A 26,955-nucleotide genomic window follows, 5' to 3' on the forward strand; every position below is an offset into this window, starting at 1 on the left:
CTTAACATTTTTTTGTGTCATAAAGACCCCTCTTGTAATCTGGTGAAACCTATGGACCTCCTCTTAGAATAGTGGTGGTGTTTTTTAAAATTCATAATTGAAGGAAATGCTAGATTTCCCTTAGAAGTTAGTGAAAGTAAAGGTGTAATTTTTCCTCCCATCTATGCTCATGGACCCCTTGACACCTTTTCATAGACTCCAGTTTAAGAATCTCATTTTGGCTTTTGTTTTTTGCCTTGCATGTGCTGTGCTAGGAGGGTAAGGGAAGCTTTATCTTTGTTGACATTTAAAAACTCTGGTGAGCACTTCTCAGAGCCTTCTGCATGACTAGATCTGCTACCACAGTAATGGTGACTGACAAAACTTAGAAATGGGGCGGGGATGGGGTGGGGGTGGGGAAATCTGCCCCAGAACCAGAAGTGGAGACTTTTTCCAGTTATCTGCCAGTCATTCATGAGTTGTGAGTGTGTGTGTGTGTGGGGGGAGGGGTCAGGATGGACAAAGAGCTGTGTGCCAATTCTCACTGTCACCTTCTCGTTGGCACCCTCTCTTTGGGCTTTGCCACTGCTTTGTTCATGCCAAGGAAGGACAGAGTAGTGGAAGATAAGGGTAAAAAGATAACTGGTGATGCCTACTCACCACTGTGGCCAAGAATATTTAGGCTTCTTAACTCAGAATTTAGGCATTATTAATGAGAACTCCCTTTAGAAGTTGAAAATCTGTTTCTAGGTTCACATGCCTAGCATGACCACATAACCACAAGAGTTCCATTCACTTGTGACTTGAGTTGGGGATAGGAAGGAAGCAAGCATGAGTGATCTGAGAAGACTTGATCCTGAGTAGGGTTTGTTTTCTTTTGAGTTGGTGATGGCTCTCACGTCAGTATTTGCTGTATTACACTTTATAGGGCACAGTGCAGTTATCTGGCTTTCCTGGTTAGTGATGTTTACAAATGTAGCTCTGAGTCACAGAGTTGAATACCAGGGCTTTAATGGCTCCTCCCATCACCCTGAGCCAAGGACATCTGTGTACATTCATTCTGTAGTGTCTGCCACAAGGTGCCTTGAGAAATGGGAGCCACTATTGGAGAAGCTGGGGAGCAAGGTAGCACAGTGGATAGAGCACTGGGTCTGAACACAGGAAGACTCCTCTTCCTGAGTTCAAATCTGGCCTCAGACCCTTATGAGCTGGGTGAAGTCACTTCACCCCGTTGGCCTCAGTTACTCATCTGTAAAATGAACTGGAGAAGGAAAAGGTAAACCACTCCAGCATCTTTGCCATGAAAACTCCAAATGGGGTCACAAATAGTTGGACATGCCTGAAACAACAACAGCAGCAACAAAGATTGGAGCCAATTATTGTCCTTAATACTCTTCCTTTCTGAGGCTGCTTCTCTGGCTGTTCCTATGGTCTGTTCTACAAGAATACCAAATCCTTTTCCTGTTCATGTCATCGTAATACTTCCAGTTGAAAGGGGCCTCAAGTCATTCTTGACTCCCTAATTTTGCAGATGAGGATGTTTGTAGCAAAGGTGGGATTCAAACCTGTTTTCTCTCCCCAGACCCAGAGCTCTTTACATCCTCCTTTTTTGCTCTTTTACTGAGTGCTCTAGATAATAATGTTAAGTTACCTTTTCCATCCCCTGCCCGGCCCCCAGTCGTGATGAAGTCTGTATCCCTCCTGAATGAAAGGAGGTGCTTGTACCAAGAAGTGAATAAAATAGCATATATAAAGAGGTCTGAACTTCTATTATGATGATTCAGAACACAGTCTAAAGATTTCTCAGTGCATAGCTATTGTTGGAGGTGGGGATTGCATGTAGGGTTAAGGATTTTTTTGCCTTTTGGGAAGGACTTCAAAGGATCTGTTGAGGACAGAGATTCTCAAGATCACAGAGATCTGCTTGTCCCCAAGAGGAAATGGAATTTGTCTTTTTTGTCCTTAACTCAGCCTGTGGTCTGCCCAGTTATGAAAATGGACCACTTTCTGTTGTTTGTGTGGGATGGGAAAACCATTTCTTCCTTTTCAAGGTAAACATGCCATGCTAGTTTGAAACTTAAGCTTATCTGCCTATTCTGAATGCCTGTACCTTTCACGTGGACACTCAGGGGGGGCAGTGAGGGGCTCTAGGCACTGAAGGCCCTCTAGCTGCTTGGTTTGGGGGCTGCACGGAGGGGGCCACACTGAGCCCTGTGAGGGGAGGACACAAGGGCTTTGGAACCTTTCCCTTATCATTAAGCAAGAACTGGCAGTACATCCTTTTGTTTGTCAGAAAGTGGCTCACCTTGCTTTGTGTAGTAGATTGCTCGTCTTGATTCTTTTTTTATATGAATAATTGGCAGTGTGCAGGATATCTGATCATGCAGTCAGATGTCAGCTGACATTTAGCCTGGTAGCAAATTTTTCATCCTTTTATGTTGATGTTGTTTGCTAAAGTAAGTATTCACCCAGAATAAAATAAAAGTACTTTTGGGCAGCATAAGGAGAATGGTTTGTAAAAATTGAACATTGTAAAACTAGTCCAGTATTTAATTTTTTAAAAGGATCATATTCGAGAAGACAACTCCCTCTGCTTCTTTTCAGGGGCAGAACAGTGCATAAAGTGTTAGACTTTTGATATGTTGCTTAGTTTTACTGATCATTTCCCCCCTCTCTTTTTATTCTTTATTATAAGGGACTGATCTCTGAGAGGGATTAGGGGATAGAAAAAATGGGAAATATTGGTGTTGTAAAGATATTTATAGTTGTTTTTTTTTTTTTTTTTAGTGAGGCAATTGGGGTTAAGTGACTTGCACAGGGTCACACAGTGTGTGTCTGAGGCGGGATTTGAACTCAGGTACTCCTAACTCCGGGGCTGGTGCTCTATCCACTGCACCACCTAGCCGTCCCTATAGTTGATTTTTAAAAGAATCACATTTAGCAAACAGTCATCTCACAATTATCCAGGAGTGGCAGTTAGTTATGAATGACAAATTTTAAAGCACTCATGAAGGGGCTGTCAGAGGAAATACAGGGTAGACTGTTTTGTTTTCAGATGTCTGGGTGACTTTACTTTCATTTTGAGTTTTCAAGTCCAAATTTTCCATAGTTCCTTGGAAAAGTCTTTAAAATATAAGTAATTATTGTTCCCTAAATTTGTGCATTATTTGTGCCACATCTGTCCTCCTTGTTAGCAGAGGTAATTGAAAGTTAACTAATATTGCCCTAGTCAAGAATTCCTAATGGGGTTTTAAGTGGGATTTGTGAATTGCAATTGACTTTTTTTAAATTGAAAAACTGTTGAGTGTCTACTTTGGGTGTAGCACATCAAAAAAAATACAAGACTGTGGATATGCCCTGCTTTTTTCCATGACCTTAAAATCTGTTAAAGGACACAACACATATGTAAATCAGGCAAAAATAACTCCAAGAAAGCATATGATAAAGGGTTAGTGTGAAGGATAATTAGTTTAGGGCTGGAGTGGAAGTGGCAGTACTTGAGCTGGCTGTTAAAATGTGTAGGATTGAGATGGTCAGAAGAGAAGGGAAAGAAATGTAATTTTTTTTCCTAGTTTTAAAAATTCTAAATGTAACAAACATCAACTAAAATTTCTTTGTGCATAGTGTAGCAGAAAGCGGGGCCAGGGGGCGTATGTAAAACTGCAGGTCTGTTAATGTACAGCTTACATTTTTTTAAAAAAATAAAGTATTTTATTTTTTTTCCATTACATGTAAAGATAGTTCTCAACCTTTGTTTATACAAGCTTGACAATTTCAGATTTTTCTCCCTCCCTCCCCTCCCTCCCCCCTCCCCTAGACAGCAGGTAATCTGATATAGGTTTTATATATATATATATATATATATACACACACACACACACACACATAATAACATTAATCCTATTTCTGCATTAGTCATGTTATAAGATACAGCTTACATTTTTTCTTAAATATATAATAAATCCGACACATTTCTTTCAAAGATGTCCTATTGGTGATTCCTTCTGGCCTGCTTTCTCTGCTTTTCAGAAACATGTTTCAATGACCTCCTTTCTTTTGTCTTTCTCCTTTTAGCAACCCTTTCTCTAGCTCCTCAGTCTGACCTCTCCCCACCCCAATTGAGAAAAAAGCAAAACAAAACCTTTGTAACAAATAGACAAATCAAATCTCTTAGTTGACTGTGTCATTCTACAGCTCAAATCCATTCCCTTATTTCTGTCAGAAAATGGATAGTGGCAAACCTCAGCATCTGACCTCTAGAATTGTAATTGGTCAGATACTCAAAACCATTTTCAACGAATATATCAATTGCAACGCACAAATTTCACCTAAAATCCCATCAGGAAATCCTTGGGCAAGTCACTTCATCCTGTTTGCCTCAGTTTCCTCATCTGGAAAATGAGCTGGAGAAGGAAATAGCAGATCGCTCCAGTATCTCTGCCAAGAAAACCCCTAGTTGGGGCACAAAGATTCAGACACGACCAATAGGACTCCACAGCAGCAACAGTGATGGATGAGAGAAGTCAAGCTTCAGTTCTCTGTGCTGACAGAGGATGTGTCAGTGGCATGATGATCCATTTGCCTGCCAAGCAGCCTTTCAGAGGGGTTTGTGGAAGACTGTTCTGGGCCCGGATCAGCATGAGGAAGAGGAAGAGAGTCTGGATGGACAAAGCCCAGATGATGGCTGATAGAGCAGTCTGCATGATAGATGCAGAATGGAGTGGAACATTCCTTTGATTGGACTCATTTGTTAGTGGGGGAGAGTTCTGGTGGTGGTGGTGCTGGGGGAGTCATGGGGAAGTGGTGGTGATGCAGACCAAAGGACAAGCATGCTTTTTTTTTTTTACATATAAGGTATTTTATTTTTTCTGTTACATGTAAAGATAGTTCTCAACTTTTGTTTATACAAGCTTTACAATTTCAGATTTTTCTCCCTCCCTCCCCTCCCTCCCCCCTCCCCTAGACAGCAGGTAATCTGATATAGGTTATATCTATATATCTATATATCATATCCATATCCATATATATATGTATACACACATAATAACATTAATCCTATTTCTGCATTAATCCTGTTATAAGAGAAAAAATCAGAGCAGTGATGCAAAACCTCAAAATAGAAAAGAAAAACAACAGCACCCAAAACAAAAGAAATAGTATGGTTCAATCAGCATCTATACTCCACAGTTCTTTTTTTTTTTTCTTGGATTTGGAGATCCTCTTCTATCATGAGTTCCCTGGAACTCTTCTGTACCATTGCATTGGTGAGAAGAATATAGTCCATCACAGTAGGTCAATGCTCAATGTTGATGATACTGTGTACAGTGTTCTTCTGGCTCTGCTCATCTCACTCATCATCAGCTCACGTAAGACCCTCCAGGTTTCTCTGAACTCCTCCTGCTCATCATTTCTTACAGCACAATAGTATTCCATTGTATTCATACACCACAACTTGTCCAGCCATTCCCCAATTGATGGGCACCCCCTCAACTTCCAATTCCTTGCTACCACATAAAGAGCAGCTATAAATATTTTTGTACATGTGGGTCCCTTTCCCCTTTCCATGATTTCTTTGGGAAAAAGACCTAAAAGTGGAATTGCTGGGTCAAAGGGTATGCACAGCTTTATCGCCCTTTGGACAAGCATGCTTTTGATCAAAAAGAACATAGAGCCTGACATAGCCACAGCATGTTTTTGTTGGAAATAATTGTTGTTGTTTGTCCTTCGATGACATCGGGAGGTAATGTCATGACTTTCAGTGAACTGGATTTAAGTGAGGCAGGGCTGTGCAAAGTCACCAGCCTCACTGTCTCCTCCAGAGCCATCTGGGTCCAGTGGCAAGACATATCAGAATGACTGGAGATGACCCTGGATGTTTGATGTTAAGTGACTTGCCCACACTCACACTGCTAGTAAGTGTCTGAGGTAAAATTTGAATTCAGGTCCTGACTCCAGGGCCAGTGCTCTATCCACTGCGCCACTTAGCTGCCCCTGTTGGAAATAATAAAAAAAGACTGGATCAAGGAGGTGGAACCAGTCCAATAAAAGCCTTGAATTCTCAGGAGAAGAATTTGACCTTGATCTCGTAACCAGTGCAGACCACTGGGGGGTTCTGAGTGATGCTGGAGCTTGAGAGGGACAGTCACCATACTTTGTTTTGGGAAAGAAAGTCCTGGTTGAGGATCCAGAGTCACAGGATGCCCCAGTAGTGGAATTTGACTTGGCCATAGAGACGTTGTGAACCAGAGATGAGAATTAGGCCTAAGCTGCTCTACAAAGCCACTTGTGTTTGTGTCATATGGGTACCCTGGACTTCTGTCTCCTCCCTCCTTCTCAGTGTTCATGGTTCCATTTTGGTCCTTATCTGTAAAATGACAACAATCACAACATTTACCTCCCAGGGTGGTTGTGAGGATCAAATGAGATCAGAATTGTTAAGTGCTTAGCAGAGTGCCTGGCACATAGTAGGTCCGACACAAATGCTAGCTGTCATAGTTGTTGTTGTTGCTCTTAGGTGTCTGGATAGTAGTTTCTGGGAGTTCCAGTTTATTTCAGGCCATTCTCTTTACAGACTCTGCATTCCAGCCTTGTGGTGCTTGCTCAGATTTTGCTGGGCTCCCACAACAGACCAGAAATTAATTTTTTCTTTTTGTGGCATTGCCAATTCTTAGTCAACCAGGCTTGAAACCTTTTGAATGCTACTTGATTTTACACTTACCTCTGCATATATAATTAATTGGTTGCCTAGACTGATTGACTTTACCTCTACCATTTCTCAGATCCTTTTCTCCCACTGCCTTTACCCTAGTACAGGCTTCAAGTGGTTTTCATCTTTTCTTTCTCCCTTGATAGGTTTAACTTTAGATTGCAAACATGAGAAGGGACCCTGAGAGGTCATCTATTCCAGGGCTTCTTAAACTTCTTTCACTCAAGACCCCTTTTTGCCCAAGAAATTTTTACATGACCCTGGGTATACGGGTATATAAAATAGGTATACATAATCTTTTACTGTTGCCAAGTTTTTCATGACCCCATTTTAAGAAGTTTTTGTTTAGCCCTAAACCCAATTGAATTCAACTAAACAATTAAAATTAATTGTTAAAATTAACTTCAATTAAATAATTATTATTAAATCTAAATTCCATTAATAATTAAAATTAGTTTCAATATGATTTGATTCTCCAGAAGTGCTTGCTATGAATGTTTTGGCATATATTGAGCCTTTTTGACTTTGTCCTCCTGGGGTAAATGCCTACAGTCAAAGGGTGACAGTTTAGTTATTTTCTTTAAAAAAAAAATGGTTTTTTTTTGCATAATTGCAAATTACTTTCGATGATGGTTGGGGGAAAAAATTCTCTCTACCACCCTCAGTTGTGCCTCTTTTCTGCAGCCTCAACAGAGACTGTTTCTCTGTCATCTTTGCCATCTTGCTTGGTGAGGTGAGTCGTGGTCCTAAGTCTTTATTTTATAGAAAAGGAAACTGAGGCAAAGAGACTTAAGTGGCTTTCTGAAGGTCATAAGCTTATTAAGGTCAATTAAAGGCTGTTGTGGTGTGCTGTGTTTTGAGAAAAGTCCCTCCTTCCCTTCCTCCTTCCCTCCCAACAGGGCTAATAAAGAAATTGTTTGTATATGTGTATTTTCTTCTATCCCTGGTCCTATTTTTCCCCTTATGTTTCAAGATCCTTGAACAGGGACAATATATAATTTTTAGTCTCCTAGTGTCCAGAGTTGCTACTTAATGCTTGTGGACTTTAATTTTCTTCTTCCTTCTTTACTTGAATTGGACTACGGTCCAGGTAGAGGGGAAAATTGTTGGGTCAGGATGACCACTGGTAAATAATTCATTTGATTTCCCTAAGTGATAACACTTTATTTTAAGTTGTCAGGAGTTATTGTGGTAGGTGGGTCCACTCTTGTCCTTTGTTAGGTTCTAAATGTGTATGTTGACTTATGTCCTTCTCCCTCTGTCTGGCTTTGAAACAGGAATTTAGTTTAATGAAATTTTATCCTTCTAATATAGAAGATGAGGCTTAGAGAGGCCCAGGATTTGTGGAAGATTCTGAAGTATTTTAGAGGATTTCCCAAATCAAATAATTGAATTTAGAATTGCCCAAACCCTTCATCAGTTGTGAAATATTTGAATGTAAAGTATTATTTTATGTAAGCTAAAAGAAAATACTATTAGAAAAGTTGTCTAAGGAATTTATAATACTTTCAGAAGTAGTGACTTATTGCTGTCAGAACTTGGAATTTTGTGCTCACTCTTCACAGACGATAGGTTTAGTACTTAAAAGACGTAAAGGAAAAAAACACTTCAGCAAATGGAAACTTCTGACATTTTCAACCATTTCATTGTTACATACATGCTTTCTTAACACAGATCATTAAGCTTTTGCAGAAATCTATTTCTGGTATAATGTGTGATAGTTGGAAGCAAATCTCTATAGTTAAAACTTGCATGTCTTGTAAACTTTGTCCTGGCACCCTTTCCTTGAAGTGGAAATACGAGGTTCATATTGGTATTCAGTAGGATCAGAGTGTCATCTCCAAGGGGTGGATTGTTGAGCATCAGGGAGTATTATTTTGACCCTCTTTTTATTTTTCGCTCTACCTGTTTGACAGCTTGACCTCTTGCTGATGCTCAGAATTAGACAGTGTATTTTTTGGGGGGTAAGGGTTTGGTCTTTTGAGTTACAAAGCATATAGAATATCATGTAAAGACAGTGTAATACTGTATAGTTTGACAGGATGTAACTCTTCATATTTAGGTAGAACTGTCGCTGAAAGCTACAAATGGCTTTACCTTGCTTGCTTTACTACCTACTCCATACACTGAGCCATTTCTTATCCTCCCATCACTTCGGTTACCGGGGAGCATCTTACATTTAAGTTTAAGATTACAGTGAAGCCAAGAATTGCTTGGAGGAAATGCCAAATTGCATCATTCGTAACTTAAAGATAAGGTCCAGTTAAGGCACTCTAAAAGTATTTAATAAAATGAAGCTGTTAGAAGTCAGCTACTCAGATTTTAAACCAACAGCCTAGATCTTTAGCAGGTTTAACTTGAAGAGATTAATATCAAGTTGTCTAAATCATGGTTCCGAAAATCAGTTTCTTCTAATAATATTTTCTATGACACCTTTCACAGCCAAGTTCACAACTAAGGATCCTGGATTAAATATTAGAGAATTCACAGGACATTTAGGGCTACTAAGTTTATTTCAGCAATTTCAATTTATTTTTTTGTGGAGCAATGAGGGTTAAGTGACTTGCCCAGGGTCACAAGCTAGTAAGTGTCAAGTGTGTGAATCTGGATTTGAACTCAGGTCCTCCTGAATCCAGGGTTGGTGGTTTATCCACTATAGCGCCACCTACCTGCCCCCAGCAAAACAAAAAAAATCAGAAAATACATTCAGATGTTCTAAGTCCATGGCCCTCTCACCTCTGCAAAGGGAGGGGGAGGGGTGTCTTCTCATCTCTTCTTTGAGGCCATGCTTGTTCTTTATCATTTTGCAGTACTCACTTTTTTTTTTGATGAGGCAATGAGGGTTAAGTGACTTGCCCAGGGTCACACAGCTAGTAAGTGTCAAGTGTCTGAGGCCAAATTTGAACTCAGGTCCTCTTGAATCCAGGGTCGGTGCTTTATCCACTGTGCCACCTAGCTGCCCCCCAGTATTCACTTTGGAATGTTGTGTGGCTCTTTCCACAGACATTGATATATTCATTATGCGTATTGTTTTCTTGGCTCTGCTTGCTTTACTCTGCATTGGATCATGTAAATCTTTCCATGCTTCTCTGGAACATTCATATTTATCATATTTGTTGTTTCTTAAAGCTCAGTGATGCTCAGTTACACTCATGTACCACAATTTGTTTAGGCATCCTGGGGTCATTGGGCATCAGCTTTGTTTCAAGTTTTTGCTACCACAAATAAGGTTGTTATAAATATTTTGGTGTAGATAAGGATTTGCTTTTTATCAATGAACTCCATGGGCTATAAATTTAGTAAGTAGAATCTCTGGATGGAAGAGTATGCCTATTTCAGTCACTTCATTTGCATAATCCCAAATCAGTGTGCTGGTTCACAGGGCTCACCCAGTGTCATCTGGCCCAGTGTCCTAGCCTGCTTGACTCCCTATAGTACCTGCAAATATTGCCCATTCCCATCTTCCCCAGTTTGCTAGATGAGGGGAAGCCTCAGGGTTCTTTTAGTCTGCCTTTCTCTTAGTAGTGTTTGGAGCATTCTTTCTTTGCGAACTGTTCTATCTTGTGATTACTTAACCATTGCGAAGTGTGAGTCAAGAGAATCTTGTTTTTTGTTCTCTGTTTTGAATTTTGTTTAGATCAGTGATAAAATGAACCTTAAATTCTAACTTTACTGCCCTCAGGATATTTGGTTCTCCTTTTTGTGATGAAAGCAGGAGAATCTGATTGGGCTTTGAGATGCTTATAACTTTAGCTGTTTTATATAGTTCTCCCTTTAGCCTACAGTTAGTATTTACTGTTAACAGTTAGTTTTAAAATCTTTGATAACCAGTTTCTGAAATTTATTTTGAGAAAAGTAATACTTTAGGCTTTGTTTTTTGATCATTTATCTAAATAAAGTTTATTGTGCTTTATTTTAGGAATTGCCCAACTCTGTTTTTCTGGTGATGGAGGTAGGTAGTGGTCTGTAAATGTCTGCTTAATTGGATTTGAAATTTCTTTGATAAGTACTTTGAGAATATGCTGACAAACAATATAATTTTGAAAATTGGACCTAATACATTCAGTACAGCATAGTTGAATTGTCATAATATTTTAATTTTTAATACTGTAGTTCTCAGAATGGATCTGTTTCAGGTGATATTTATTAAATTTTCTAAAATGAAAGTTCAATTAAAAATTAGGACCCAGTAATGGATTGAATAACCACTGAATAAATATCCTTGATATTAACTACTTTTTTCTCTTTTTATAAATCAGTATTGCAATGGTGGAGACTTGGCAGATTATTTACAAGGTAATTTTATTTTGCTTGTGATCAGTAAATACTCAGCTAGTTTTTTCACACTAACTTTACCTGGTTGTTGTTTTTTTTTAATTGATAGCAACAACTTACGGTTTTACTGATTGTAAGGCTTTGTCTTTGGATTTTATGAATGTGCCTATGTGTGTTTATATTTGATAGTGTTTTTAGGACTCCATATGATTGTTTCAGTAATGCTTAGTAACGTTCTCTATGAAAGAGGTAGAAAAATTAGATTGTATTTTTTCCCTTTTTTAGAAATGACCTATTGTAGTCATTAGCAAAAACTTTCAGAGACAGAGGAATTTCCTAAAGAAGTTACTGATGTAAAAGCACTTTATAAAATTTAAAACACTTGACAAATTCATTAACAAATGTTAAGTCCCTTCTGGGTACAGAATATTGTACTGCATGTTGAGTTTTATAGTCTGTCAAAAATAGGACACCACCACAGAGCACTTTAGTATAAGTTGCATTGGTATGTTAGAGCGATAGACAGCGAGGTGATGGGAGGTCTGAGGGGCCAGATTGCCGTGGATTGGGGAGGGTGGTGGCATGCGGGGGCACAGGTACCTAAGTACATCAGAGAGGCCCCATCCTCTTCTCTGTCATCCCTTAAAAGACGAACCAGAAGGTTGGGCAGAATGGACAGAGCTGTAAGGAGAGCAGGAAAACATGGTCTTAGGGGCACCCTGCCTCATCCCCCTTGCTGACAGCATTTACCTTTCAGCTGAGGAGGAGAAACAGTTGAAATCAGGGATCTAGTTTGCAAGAATAGTTACAAGAGATCCCAAAGAGCCCTTCACCCATCCCCACCAAGGCAGGAGTTTTCCTCTGCATTGCTATCCTGACTCCTGCCCTTGATGTTGACTGCTCTAGTCACCAGGGGTCCAGGGATGTGCCCTGTCCACACTTGTGAGTTTCTCTGGCTTGACAGTCCTGGCTCTCGTCATGTCTATTTCTACTGCACCTCTAATCCCATGCCTTTCTGTCTTCTTGGGGGAGCCTCCTCAAAATACTTTTATTTGACACTGCCCCTGTTTGAGAGAATTTCTGCTTCTTCCGAAGTTCAGCACTTGAGCACACCACTGTGAGACTATGCCAGTACCTGCCCTCTGCTCTGGTTCCTTGGTCACGTCATGGGTGCTGAAGCTCTTGGGTACCCTAATTTTTCACAAGTTCTTGGTGAATGGCTTCAGACAGGCATCTATAGATATTGCTAGTAAACACTCAGCAGCTTCTTTGATGCAAGATCTTGATAGACGATCTCTACGATAAAGTATGAATCCACAAGCATATATTGTGCCCAGCCATGTGCTAAGCACTGGGACACAGACAAAGCAAAAATAAGTCTCCTCTTAAGGAGCTTGCACCCCATTGGGGCAGGCAGGGGTGTCGAGGGGCTCATGAGAGCTGTAGCCCTGAGCGTGCTGTATAAATGCCAGTTATTACTGTTATCATCAGCCTCCAGTCTGCTGATTGACTTCATCCCCTGAGTTTTCTGATGAGCTCAAGTGGTATTTTTAGAGTAGGACAAGGATGTCCTGGTAAATGTTTACCAAGTGGGCTCTCCAGGGGGAAAATGGATGTACATGCTTAACGTTTAATTTGCATTGTCAGTATACTTTCCGTCACTTTCTTAGGTCTAGACAATCAACAAAACATTAGATAAGTCTTGATTTGTAGCTTTGCTGGATACAGGGTGTAAATGCTCACTCTGATGTGTGGTAACAGCTGGTTCCTGAAAACCTCCATTTTACATTGGATGAAAATCTCCGATACAGCCCAGCTTGTGTAAAGTCCATAGTGGTGTTCCTTCTTGGTCTGGTCCTTTGGACCACACTTTGCTTCCCATGTGTAGAGCACTTGTAGGTGAACTAACATAAAAGCACCATTTGCTTAAAATATCTAGTCATTCTGGAATGGAATTTCTTTTTCCTGGTATGGGCAGTGGCTGTAATTTGTCTTTAAAATAGAATTCAGCTTTAATTAGAAATGTCAAGAAAGCATGCACTTAGCTATGAAATACAAATGTATTTGAATCCACTTATTAGACATATACAGTAAAATTTATCTGGCAATAAATCAGTTTTATTTGTATGATTATCCAGGCCTTTTGATTAACCTCCTTGATCATATTTCTTCCCCTTCCCCATCACCCTTACCAGAGATGGTTAGTTAAAACAAGAGATAAAAACTTGACTTGTTTGATGTTACTGGTTATAAACATTTCTTTGGAGGAATATGATATGAATCCACTGAATAAAATTAGCATCTGTGGCTCAGCTACATTATCCTTTTCCCCTATTACCACTGATAATTGAATTATGGGTGTATGCAGATGGTGTTTTGGCTTTGTATGTATAAGTATGTACAAATATTTATGTAACTGCTTTCCTGACAGCTAAAGGAACTCTCAGTGAAGACACCATCAGAGTGTTTCTGCATCAGATTGCAGCTGCCATGCGAATTCTACATAGTAAAGGAATAATTCACAGGGATCTTAAGCCACAGAACATCTTACTGTCTTACGCCAGTCGCAGAAAATCAAGTGTCAGTGGCATTCGTATCAAAATAGGTAAATGAAAACATTTCCCTGAAGAAATGGTCCCTTGTGAATATTAGTATTCAGTGATTTTGCTCAGCTGTGACGGAACAAGTGATAAAGTTGATGTTGTTTTGAAATCTTAACCAACTGTTTATTAAGTTCCTCTAGGAATCCTCCTAGGTATTTTCTAGGCCCTGTGATAACAATATAAAAGGGATAACTTCCCTCAGGGAGCCAACACTCTACTTTGAAAAGCAGGGGTGGGGGGCAGCTAGGTGGCGCATTGTATAAAGCATGGGCTCTGGATTCAGGAACCTGAGTTCAAATCCAACCTCTGACACTTACTAGCTATGTGACCCTGGGCAAGTCACTTAACCTCATGCTTCCCCCCCCAAAAAAAAAAAGGCAAGTGGGGAGTAGTGACAAGAGGACTGGATTTGGGAGTCAGGAGAGACTTGTATCAGCTTGGGCTAGTCCCTCTTTCTTTACCTCAGCTTCTTTTTTTTTTTTTTTTTTTGGCAGGGCAATGAGGGTTAAGTGATTTGCCCAGGGTCACACAGCTAGTTAAGTGTCGAGTGTCTGAGGCTGGATTTGAATTCAGGTCCTCCTGAATTCAAGGCCATTGCTTTATCCACTGCGCCACCTAGCTGCCCCCCTTACCTCAACTTCTTTATCCATAAAACATCAGTGAGATAAAGCCTGTCAGCTCCTTGGAAAACTTGGAGGTGCTTTGTGAAGATTGCCTCCTCTTCCTCCTCCTGCTGGACCCAGAGACTCCTTGTAAATGTTGGGGGAGACAGCAGAATGGAACATCTCGCCTTCTTGTCTAGTGGCAGGTTAATTACAGTAGTCCTAGAAGGATAGAGCTAGAAGGGCCAGGCCCTCTTTTGGCAGGTGACTAGAGTCCTTGATTCGACAGGTAAAGCAAGCATCAGGCAGACATCAGATGCTTTCGGAGCATTTAGCAAGGCTGGGAATGATTAGTTGTAAAGCAGGATTATGCTTTTCTACAGGTAGTAGGTATTGTCAGCAGCATATAGTTTCTGCTCTTATCCAGTTGACATTTAGATTCTAGAAAAAGTTAAAGTGAGAATTTCCTAACAAATGTTGATGACATTTTAACAAGAAATAGGGCATTTGACATTTTTAATGAATGATTTATAGTTAGTTGTTCCATTTCACTTGGTGCTAAGCATGGTATTCCTTACCTGAAAAATTGGCAGAGCCACAGTTTATTCAACTGATGCCAATTCTGTTTCTTGGTTTGTTGATTTTTAGGGATTTCATGTTTGTTCTCTTTAGCATTAAGCTCCTTATCGGCCCTTTTCAGTACGTTTTTTTTGCCATCTTGTTTTTGTTTTCTTAAGAATTCCAAGGGTCCATGATGGTAAACTCCAGCTGCCAGTCCATCTCAATGTTTCACTGGTCTACAATTTTTATTTAATTAACTTTAAACATGTAAAAATCTGACTCCTTGTTCTCTTCTTTACCCTATACCCTTCCATTCCTGTATCTTCTCAGCTTTCAGATGCTATTTAGGTGGTAGAGAGGTCAAAAGTAGAGAATTTAGGTATTTTGCCTGTTAGAGTTTGGGTTGGGAAACAGGTTTTTGGTAAATGTGAAAAACATTTATTGTTTTCCTCTCATTTCTTGAATTAGCGGACTTTGGTTTTGCTCGTTACCTGCATAGTAACATGATGGCTGCCACACTGTGTGGATCTCCTATGTATATGGTGAGTCTTGTAGCTTTTTCTATATAAAACTGTAGCTCTTAGGTAATGTGAGCTAGAAATAGATGCTTGCTTTTTCCAGAAAAGATGTGATTGTAAAAATTATGCATCTGGTTTATGATGGGCTCTAGTTGGGGGAATATAACAATACAAACTATCTGGTAGTGCTCTGTGGGTATTTCTTGCCTCAGCAAATAGAAGCCTTCCAGCAGGGTTGTAAAGTGAATTCCTATAAAGCAAACCTTTATAATGGGAGTCAGAAGAAAAATGTTGCCCCAGAAAGTGATCTCCTTAGTTTTCTGAGATGAAAATTTCATGAAGACAGATCCAAGGCATGTTGATACTGTCTAAAATCCTTTTAAAGAACAAAACAAAGTATTTTTTTTTAGCACCTTGAAGCATTTTCTTAACATCAGAACAGGTTTTTCTTCTCCCTCTCCTTGTGTTCTTTCCTTGGAGCTTCTTTTTATTAGTGGATAATATTAGAACATTGATCACATAGGCAGTTAGAAAATGTATCCACTTCAGATTCGGAAAAGAAGCTTGGACTTAGTGGCACTCCTGAAATCCAGGACTTCTCTCTTGGGTGGGAGTCCTCTGGTGCCAAACTTGGAGATCTTGGATCTTGTCTTTCTTGCCTCTCTCTTCATCTGGGCATTTACAGTGTCTGAGAGAACTGGGTACAGTTTCCTTTGGCTAGCACATCATGATGCTACCCTCTACAGACATCACCTCTTCCTATACATCAAGCTTCCCAGACCTGTGAGCAGCTCTGTTACAGTGCTTTGTGCTGATGGGAGGGAACCCAGAATTTGGTTGGTTCACAACTGGATAATCCAAAATAGTTTATATTTACTGTGATAACAGAACTTGCTTTCTTCTTGGGACAATTTTAACTTCCAAATTATATTTTACTGAAGATAATTTAAAAAATTAGTTTGAATTTTGTAAGCGTAAACCAGTAGTAACTTAAACACTGACATCTCAGCCTGTGCTGAGTAATGGGGGGAAGTTTTCCAGAGAGAACAGACAGATAATTCACAGATGATAGGCAGTTCTTAATGGCATCTGCGGAAGTGTCTTCCTTTTTGTAATTTGGGTGGTGATGGGCAGAGAAGATATGTATTGTGCCATTAATAGCCTGCCTTTTGGATTCTTCTGCCCTGTCTAGGCTCCCGAAGTTATTATGTCTCAGCACTATGATGCCAAGGCTGACTTGTGGAGCATTGGAACTGTGATCTACCAGTGCCTGGTTGGAAAGCCCCCTTTTCAGGTAGTACAGTTTCTTGAGTACTCAGCTCTGGATTGTCCTTTTGGTCCATCTTATTTCTAAGCTCTCCTCCTTCTGTCCTGAAGGTTGTGGTGTTCCCTTGACTCAGAGGTTAGATGGACGAGCCAGATCAGATTAGTTCATACTCTTGGTCACTGTTGAGTGGGTGGAAACAACATACGGCTCATCAGAATCTTCTTCTGCCCTTCCTCCTGCTCCTTCCAGCCGGATTCTTCACAGACCAAGCTAGCATATTCCTTAGACTGGAGTTACAAGGAAGGGTCCAGGATTTCCAGGCAAGATGGTTGCCTGAATGGTGGCAGAATGACCAACTCCAACATCTCTCCTTCAGCAAAAATCTAAAATTCTCACTGGACCAAATATTTGTTAAAAAACCCAATGAGAAACTACAGTATGTGACCTGTTGCAGAAGTGCACAAAACATCAGTCAGTCAGAAGCCCATAGGCACCAGGAATGGGATCTACCGGCCAAGTCAACATCAGCACAGACAGTCTAGCTGGCAGTCTCCTTGTGCAAACAGAGATGGTCCAAAGACACAGCCTGGAGGACTGTGTCCAGAGGAAGAGAAAACCTGGGGTGGAGACCTTGGAGACCCTGGCTGTGGTGTCTAGGATTGTAATGCTCATACCTGGAGAACTCAAGCACCCAGGAACTTCAAGGTCCCCAGCAGCCAGGGCTGGTGCATCATAGAGGATCTTGAGGATTTAGTACCTCAGACAATGAGGGGGGATCTGACCCTGGGAGGTGGAGGAAAGTGCTGGTACCCAGATGAGCCAGGGCTGGACTAGATAGGGAAGACCATCCTACCTACCCAAGAGTGCTGCAGGGGGCTGAGCCTTGCCCAGGCACAAAGCCCTAACTCAGGAACTAAAGTTGGAGTAAACCAAAGAAGATACCAACCAGCATAAAAATTATTGTAGATCGGGGTGGCTAGGTGGCGCAGTGGATAAAGCACCAGCCCTGGATTCAGCAGTTCCTGAGTTCAAATCCGGCCTCAGACACTTGACACTTACTAGCTGTGTGACCCTGGGCAAGTCACTTAACCCCCATTGCCCAACAACAACAACAACAAAATTATTGTAGATCTAAAGATACCCCAAAAGGAGAGATTAATTTATAATAGCTATAGGTAGACTAAAAAAAATAGATTTTTAACAAGTACTATATGACCCAGAAATGAAGCAAGAGATTTAAAACATGAAACAAAGAAGAAAGAATTGGAAGGGGAGCATAGAGCATCAAAGAAAAAAGTGGTAAACTGTATGCAAGTAATAGATTCTCTGAAAACTAGAATAGACCAAAGAGAAATCAGTAACTCCACAAGACAAGGAATATTAGAACAAAATCAAAAGATGGCAAAAAATAGAAGAAAATGTGAGATCTGATACAGGTAACATGTCAGGGAGAGGTAATTTAAGAACCATCAGACTCCCTAAAACCATAATTTAAAGTCTGGACACTATATTTCAAGAATTCATAAGTGAAAACTGACCAGATCTATTAGAATCAGAGAACAAAGTGAAGGTGGAATCCACCTGATCACCTCCTGAAATAAACCCCCAAAGGAAGAGTGTCAGGAACATCATCATAAAATCTGGAGCGTCTGTGGCAAAGAGGGAATACTTTAGCCATCCAAGAAGTAGGAAGGAACCAAGACTGGCAGCTTCTGTCATAAATGTGAGATCTTGGATTAAGTATTGCCAAAGCAAGAAGACAGAAGCTTGTGCCCAAGAGGAGGGACTTGGCCATGCAAAACAGGTGAGATCACAGAGGAGAAGTCATAGAACTTTAAGTGGAAGGAATACTTCAGGCCTTTCTCATGAACAGGCCAGAGCGGAGTGGGAACTTTGAGACACAAACCCAAGCAGCGAACCAGTACTTGAGGCTCTGGAAAGGGCTCTAGAATGATATGGGGCTAAATTCTAATGGAGGGAGCAGAAACAAGTGTTTCCTGAGAACCTGTCATGTCTTCCTGGGTTAAGGGCCCTGAATAAGAGAAGCAGCACCTGTGGTGGGCATTGGTTCTGTTCTGAGGGCTTGAGAAGGGAAAAAGGGAAGGGAATGAGTGAGAGAAGAATATGCAAATGTTGAGGAATGGAGAGGGGGAGGGGGCACCAGTTGAACCTCACTTTTATCTGAAAGGACAATTGAACACAGAGTTTGGTGGTAGAAATACATCAGTGCAATAGAGAAACAAGTGAAAATAGGGAGGGATTGGGGAGTTCAGGGGTAGGGTAACACTTGGGAATTAATATTCACAAGCAAAACAAAATTCCTATACTTGAAGGGGAAATTGAAAAGTGAAAAAAGAAAAGCAAAGGAACTGGAATTTGGGGGGTGGTGGGGAAGTGAGCCCCTCACTGGGGATGGCTGAACAAATCATGATGTATGAGTGTAATAGATAAGAAATGATGAGAAAATTTTGGAGAATCCTGGGTAGTAGAACTAATGCAAATGAAGTGAACAGAACCAGGAGGAAAGTTTATACAAGACAACACAACTGTAAAGAAAAGCATTTTGGAAAGAACTGGGAACTCTGACCAATCTAATGGACCAGCCATATTTCAGAGGATCTATGATGAAACATGATGTTACCCATATCTTGACAGAGAAGTGATGGACGGAAATGTAGGACGATATGAGTTTTTCGACCATGCTCATATTGTGCATTTGTTTTGTTTGATTGCTTATTGTTTGCAAGGATATTTTTTCTTTTGGTTTTTCGATTAGGAGAATTTGAGGACCCATTTGAAGTTTCCCCATAGCTGACTGGAGCAGTGTGTGAAATGTATTAGCTACTTTGAAAGAACCAGGTTGTATAAGGTTGAGGTTGCAGTTTTATATGCAGGACTCCTTATGTGTGTTGCTTTGTAAATGGAAATGCTCTTTTAAAAAAATATCAATGGATGGAGGCCGCTAGGTGGTGCAGTGGATAAAGCTACGCCCTTGGATTTAGAAGGACCTGAGTTCAAATCTAGCCTCAGACACTTGACACTTACTAGCTGTGTGACCCTGGGCAAGTCACTTGAACCCTCATTGCCCTGCAAAAAAAAATATCTATTACATATCTCTAAAAAGTGGGGGTCAATAATTAGGTTCAAACCAATAGCTTGATCTGGGCTGATGTGACCTGTGGTGGGAGTGTAACCAGGTGCCTTGATAGTAATGTAGCAGGACCTGCTTGGTTTGTACTTTTGGCCAAGAGGTGGCCTAGGTTCGCTTCTGAAGTAGTAGATGTACATTTAAACTTCTATATTCATTAATCCTTGGAAAAGACTGACTATGAAGTAGGAGGGATCTGGTCAGGCACTACATGTAAGTAGAAAAATAATCTGAATTTCTCTCTCTGCTCCCATTTAAAGTCTTGCTAGAGAATGCCAAGACTTTTTTTTGTTTTGTTTTTGCATGGAAACTTCAGTGTTTTTATATATTGTTCTGAATCTGCACTTGTGTCCATTTATAGAATTCCCAGTGAGGAGACTTCTTCAAACCAGTTCAGCAACTGTTCTGCAATATGTCTTTTTTTTAAATTATAAAAGTATTTTATTATTTTTCCAGTTACATGTAAAGATAGTTTTCAAACATTTGTTTTCATAAGATTTTTAGTTCCAAATTTTTCTCCCTCCCTCTCTTTCCTCTCCCCTCCCCAAGACAGAAAGCAATTTGCTATAGGATATATATATATATGTAGAATCACATTAAACCTATTTCTGCATTAGTCATGTTGTGAAAGAAGAATCAGAACCTCAAAAAAGAAAAAAAAATAACCAAAAAATAGAGAAAGTTTGGTTCAATCTGCATCAGAATCCGCAGTTCCTTTTCTGGTTGTGGAGAACATTTTCCATCATGAGTTCTTTGGAATTGTCTTGGATCATTGCATTGTTGAGAAGAGCCAAGTCTATCACAGTTGATCATCACACAATTGTTGCTGTTACTGTGTATAATGTTCTCCTGGTTCTGCTCACTTCACTCAGTATCAGTCCACTAAATCTTTCCAGGTTTTTCTGAAATCTGCTTGTTCATCATTTCTTTTTTTTTTTTTTTTTGTGAGGCAGTTGGGGTAAGTGACTTGCCAGAGTCACCAGCTAGTAAGTGTTAAGTGTCTGAGGCGGATTTGAACTCAGTTCCTCCTGAATCCAGGACTGGTGCTCTACCACTGCGCCACCTAGCTGCCCCTTGTTTTCATTTCTATAGCACAATAGTATTCCATAACATTCATATATCACAGCTTGTTCAGCCATTCCTCAGTTGATGGGCATCCCCTCAATTTCCAATTCTTTACCACCACAAAGAGAGCTGCTATAAATATTTTGTACATATGTGTCCTTTTCTCTTTCTATGATCTTTTTGGGATACAGATCCTAGCAGTGGTATTACTGGGTCAAAGGTATGCACAGTTCCATAGTCCTTTGGGCATTAGTTCGAAATTGCTCTCCAGAATGGTTAGATCAGTTCACAATTCCACCAACAATGCATTAGTGTTCCAATTTTTCCACAGCTCTCCAACATTTATTATTTTCCTGTTTTGTCATATTAGCCAATCTGATGGGTGTGAGGGTGGTTACCTCACCAAGACATTAAAAAAATATGACTGTCATCATCTTGATTATAATTTGTTCGTGTAATCTGTTTCTTTGGGCAGATGATCAGTTTGCCTCAGTTTTTCTGGTGGCAGAGATCATACTGACAGTCAGCTTAGAGGCAGAGACTAAATCTTCTTCATTGTCACTAACATTTATTCCATCCTCACATACTGAAGAGGGCTCATCTGGGTGAAATTAGTGGGCAAGGCAAAGGAAAGATTTGGATGTGGTTCATGGTCCCATGGGGGTCCTGCAAGGAAAGCTTGTGTGCATTTGGACCATCTGTCACCGACTTAACAGCCCTTGTAGTAAGCTTGGTGTTGATCTCAAGATGGGAAGGCGTTTTAGCCTTTTGTCTGATGAGACTGACAAAAACTATTCCCTGCCCCTTTTGTTTTCTTTCCCGTAGGCCAATAGTCCACAAGACTTGAGATGTTTTATGAAAAGAACAGAAGTTTGATTCTAGGTATGTATGTTTGTTGTTATTATTTTTTTGGTGAGGCAACTGGGGTTTAAGTGACTTGCCCAGGGTCACACAGTAAATGTCAAGTGTTGAGGCCAGATGTAGAATTCAGTTCTTCCTTGACTCCAGGGCCAATGCTCTATCCACTTGCGCCACCTAGCTGCCCATGTACTGTTTGTTAAACCTGTAGGTTTTAAATATCTGAAAATTGAGAGTTTTATTTTTTTTCTGTATATTTTCAAATTCCTCCCTTCCCTCCCAAAGTTTCAGTTCTTGAGGAACTTTAGCTATTATTCTCTTTGGGATCAGCTCAGGTAAACAAAAGAAATGGAGATAGACTTTATTGTCTAGCTAAATTGAACTGATTAAAGCTCCTTAGATGGGATCAAACCTGATATCAAAGCTGATTAGGCAAGATTAAACCCCACCTAAGACTGGATTTCACCCTTTGAGGAGGGTCTCTTCCACTAGATCATTATGTCATCAGGTAGAGCTCATTTTAATTTGGACCACCCTCAAGTCACGTCAACCAGTAGAATTGAATGATGCTAACCAATTAGCTTTGATCAATGTATAATGACCGCCCTCTATCAAAGAGGTTAAAAGCCTTGACCATGGAGGGTCGTAGTTCTTGGCTTTCTGGACCCACTCCCTTGCTTATAATGCTGTCGCTTGGTGCTCTGTCTCCCTCTCCCTTTACAGACAGTGTAGGTAATGTGAGGCTTCGAACTCTCCTTGCAGACCATTGCTGGCTCTTGAGAGACAGCATGGGTCCTCTGGGGCCTTTCTCCTCCTTGTGCTGAACTGCTACTCAGTCAATTTTTTACTGGTCTGTTAATAATTTAATTAATGTTTACTGCTAATAACGGGTGCAATAGTCATTAATATATAAGTAGCAATAATTTTAGAAAACTGTCTAGCCATAGATAATTAAAAAGCACAGTACTGTGATTTGGACCCATAATTTCATTTGTTTATTTATTTTGCGGGGCAGTGAGGGTTAAGTGACTTGTCCAGGGTCACACAGCTAGTAAGTGTCAAGTATTTGAGGCTGGATTTGAACTCAAGTCCTGAATCCAGGGCCAGTGCTTTATCCACTGCACCACCTAGCTGCCCCCCATAATTTCATTTGCTTAAGAAATTCAATTCATCAGTTTTCATGGATTTGAGTATTATGCCTATTCAGAGTTAGCCCTAGTCTCTCTTCTGAGTTCTGGTTCCACATCACTGACTGCCTTTTGGGCATTTTAAACTGGTTGTCCTGTACATATCTCATTTAAAACATTCACAACTGATGATCCTTCTCCCACCCAGCCCCCCAGCCTCTTCCAACTTCTCTGTTACCAGAGGCCTCCCCCTCCTTACAATTAACCAGCATACTCAATCAATATCTTTTCCTCCCTTTCTCATAGTATCCCCAGAGAAACATCACCATATTTGGCGAATCTTCTCTTGGGTTTGCTTCAGAGAAATCAGAAGGACAGAATGGACTTTGGTGCGTAATGGTGCTTAATTTCAATAAGCTTTCTAATGTTCAGAATGAAGTGACTAAATTGGGGTTGTCTATTTATAATGACTGGTGTATTTTCTAGTAAAGTTTTTAGAGAATATTTTATGAATGCTTTTTGTTATACCAGTTGGCTTCCCAGTAATTCCCTTTTCCCCATAGGATTCTTCCTTATAACAAATAAAAACAGTTAAGCAAAATCTGCCTTAGTGATTCTAGCATCATAATGAAGCTGTGTGCAGAAGCAGCCTGGGGGAGTAGAGAGAGAGCTGGCCTGGGAGGCAGGAAAATGTAGGGTTCAGCCCCATCTCCAACACACATTAGCTCAGTGGCCTAGGCAGCTTTCTGAGACAGGTGCAAAGTGGTTACTAACCTGCAGTAGCAGAGGGAACTTCTTTCCTGGGAATTCCTTAAACCAGGAATTCTCAAGCCTTCCCATAGTTTAAACACAACTCTGGCAGAGCCTTTGTAGTTCATAATAATTATTGTTGGTTTTGTTGTGTGTGTGTGTGTGTGTGTGTGTGTGTGTGTGTGTGTGTGTGTGTGTGAGAGAGAGAGAGAGAGAGGCAGTTGGGGTTAAGTGACTTGCCTATGGTCACACATCTAGTAAGTGTTAAGTGTCTGAGGCTGGATTTGAACTCAAGTCCTCCTGACTTCAGGGCTGGGTGCTCTATCCACTTCACCACCTTGCTGCCCTGTAATTATTGTTTTTAATGCCTATTAACATATGGTTTATTTACGGGGAAAAACAACTTGGGATGTTTCAGAGTTACTGTAGTGCAGTTTGAGAAACACTGTCCTGTCCTCCGTTTGTGGACACTGAGTGAACCATACCGACATCAATTCTGGAGCTAGCTCAGTTCTCTTTCTGTTCAGTGATGGGTCTAGTCCAATTTTTGTTTTGTGGGAAAGTTTGTTTAAATTATGGGAATTGTGAGATAGCTTTATTATATTGTTTGAAGCTAGCCCTGTGTGGCTGGGAAACTGGACCGCCTCTACCTGTTGCTCAGAGACCTTGACTGGAGAGCTAGACTATGCCAGATTAGAAGAGTGGATGCTGGGAGTTTTCTCACAGTTGTACATCTCAAGCAACAATATGTCTTGGCTGAGGACTAGCCTGTCCTGGTTAATCAGTTATTGTTTCCACATTCCTTTGATTGAATACGGACACTTGGTGGGGGAGGGGGAACACCTCATTTTCTTATTTTCAGTAGACCTGTTTACTCTCCCCCATCTACCTTGGAAAGTCCTTAATCTTTCCTCCAATTAGAAATCAGATTACTTAATTTTTAGTCCCTGGTTAATTGTTTTCTTTTAATTAATTGGTCTTATTTGACTAATTGTTTTTAATACATAAAATAATCTCACTCTGTGATCACGGTCTTTGGACTGACAAGGGACTCCATTGACTTGTTTATTATACCTGTCTTGCTAATAAATCTTATAGCCTCGGATTGCTTTCTCAGTTATTATTAAATTATCCACCACACAGTGCAATTACAGGTCCATGTCCAAGTCCCTACCACAAAAGAGTGAAAGGCTTTTTTGTTAAGTAGTAAATATAGTGAATATCTGATTTCAGTTTTGCAGTTCCTTTTTTTTTTTGTCTTAAAAGTCTATATTGTTTTCACTGCTAGCTAGACGCTGTGACGCTAGTGAAAGTATAAGATAAATGTGTAAATGGACATGTGGGGAAGAGAGAAGGCAAGAAAGTCATGTTAGGTGGAAGGCAGTCAGTATTGTAAGATGTATAAAAGTGCTTTATTATAGAGGATTTACCCCAGTTTAATTAGAGAGCCTATTTTGGATCTGCTCCCAGATACTCAGTGGATGCTACAGTTGTATGTATGGCAACTATAATAAATGCAAATGTGTCTGTTATTGAAGCCATAAACAATTAATTGGATGAACAAAATTAAGGAGAATTACATTGCTTAAATTGTAAAACCAGTTGCAAAAACAACTAGCTGGAATAAGAGAGAATATTCTTGCATAATTCAGCACCCAGATTCCTTTTCTCTCATTTAGATAGTGAAAAACATCAGTGGTAGTCTGACCTAGTCCTTGGCAAAGGTTTACAGAAATATTCTTTTTTTTTTTTTTATGGTGGATTTTTTGTGGGGCAGTGAGGTTAAGTGACTTGCCCAGGGTCCCACAGCTAGTAAGTGTTAAGAGTCTGCAGCTGGATTTGAACTCAGGTCCTCCTGAATCAGGCCGGTGCTCTTATCCACTGTGCCACCTAGCTGCCCCCAGAAATATTCTAACATAAGGTCTTCAGCAAGACTTTCATAGAAACAATGTGTTTTGAAACAGACAGAAGAAAAATTTGTGCTCAAGGGATCTTAAAATTAAAAGTTTTGAGTGGATCTTAGAACTAAAAGTGCTTGTTGATGGGAAAGTGTTTTTGCAATTCCATGATGTATTTGTTTTAAACATTTGTAGCAGGGGTTAGGAAAACAAAACTGTTACACCTGCAGGAATTGGAAGCACCCCTCTTGTACACTTCAGCATCCTTTGCAAGTTCCAGAGTAATAGAAACCCCTACAGCTATACTTGTCTTATAGGGCTTATAGTTATGGTCTTGTCTGATAAAACTCTGGTTTTTGTCTTACAGAAGCATTTTTTAGTCATCCTTTTTCTTGAACAAGTTCCAGTAAAAAAAATGTAAGTAGCTGCAATTATTCCATAGGATGATGCTGGCTTGGACGTGATTACCCAAGGGAAACTCAAGGCTCACAATAATCTTGATGAAACTTCTCTTTAGGCAGAAGTGATTCTTCTGAGCTGTAATAGAATTTAAGGTTTTTTAGTAGAAGGTTTTCTTTCTCTTCCCCCTCCAACCTCCAATTGAGTTTTTTTGTCTTGGGGGATTGCAAATTTTGTCCCATTCTGAGTGAATTTCACATGGATTTTAATGGGTGAATGCATTTTTTGAGAGACAAGTGTAGCACTAAGGTTGGTGCAGTTTTCACAATTTTTTTTTGTTTTTTGGAGAATTCAAATGCTTGCCCTTAAAAGTGAGTTGACCTGTCTCCTCTGTTTTCTCCTCCAGCCTGCCCAGTGCCTGTGCCCATCTATGCCGGTTCAGTTTCTGGCAGTTCTTGTGGTAGCTCTCCATCTTGCCGCTTTGCTTCTCCACCCGTGAGTTATGGTTTACCTTTAAAAAAATTGTACAGTCTACAGACACTTGGGCCTGTTGTCTATCAATCTATTGTAAATTCAGATTTAACTGTGTTCGGCAGGATTCTCAGTGGTCTCAGGAACAGTCTTTGAGCTGACATCTTAACAACATTTGCTGGTCCCCATAAAACCTCTTCTGCCCCAACTGTATCTCCCTTGTTTTGCTGCTTCAGGCCATCTTCATCTTCATGACTGTTATTGCTCAGATATCCTGACTAAATCTTGGGATTTCCAGCCACTCTGCTCTATGGCTGCCACTCTTTCTAGTGGACACTCTTTTTGTCCTTCTCGCCAGCCTGGCGCTTTCTTTCAGACTGCTACAGTTGTGGCCATCCTTTGGTTTTTCAGAACCCTCGGTATCCCAAGGATGATGTTCGCTACCCTGGATCAGCATTATCTAGGCCTTGGTTTCTAGTCCTTTTTGAAATGACAGAGGCTTCTGCTACAGCAGGGGGACTTTCAGAAACTCACAAGCCCGGCACACTGGGGCTTGCAGAGGTTGTGCTGTTGTCCACTTGTAGCGTACTTCTGAAACCAGTGCAGTGCTTCTTTCTGCCCCATCATCCTTCAGAAAACCATAAAGCAACAACAGTAGTTGTGGCCAAGCCTGGACCACCTCTGAATTAAAAAAGATTTTTTTTTTTAAATTTTAAGGAGCGGGGCAG

At 40.3% G+C, this 26,955-nt stretch overlaps 1 protein-coding gene across 1 annotated transcript in view; it reads left to right on the forward strand.

Annotated features, from left to right (window-relative positions):
• ULK2 (unc-51 like autophagy activating kinase 2) overlaps positions 1–26,955 on the forward strand; it is a 75,052-nt gene that overhangs the window by 8,114 nt on the left and 39,983 nt on the right. The window contains 11 exon segments of the mRNA XM_044001272.1: positions 10,605–10,637; positions 10,945–10,981; positions 13,392–13,565; positions 15,195–15,268; positions 16,437–16,538; positions 21,550–21,594; positions 22,482–22,495; positions 23,016–23,098; positions 25,725–25,744; positions 25,746–25,771; positions 26,161–26,251. Coding sequence (XP_043857207.1) covers positions 10,605–10,637; positions 10,945–10,981; positions 13,392–13,565; positions 15,195–15,268; positions 16,437–16,538; positions 21,550–21,594; positions 22,482–22,495; positions 23,016–23,098; positions 25,725–25,744; positions 25,746–25,771; positions 26,161–26,251 — 699 coding nt within the window.

This window comes from Dromiciops gliroides, chromosome 4 (genome assembly GCF_019393635.1).
Source record: "Dromiciops gliroides isolate mDroGli1 chromosome 4, mDroGli1.pri, whole genome shotgun sequence".
Taxonomy (NCBI): Eukaryota; Metazoa; Chordata; class Mammalia; order Microbiotheria; family Microbiotheriidae; genus Dromiciops; species Dromiciops gliroides.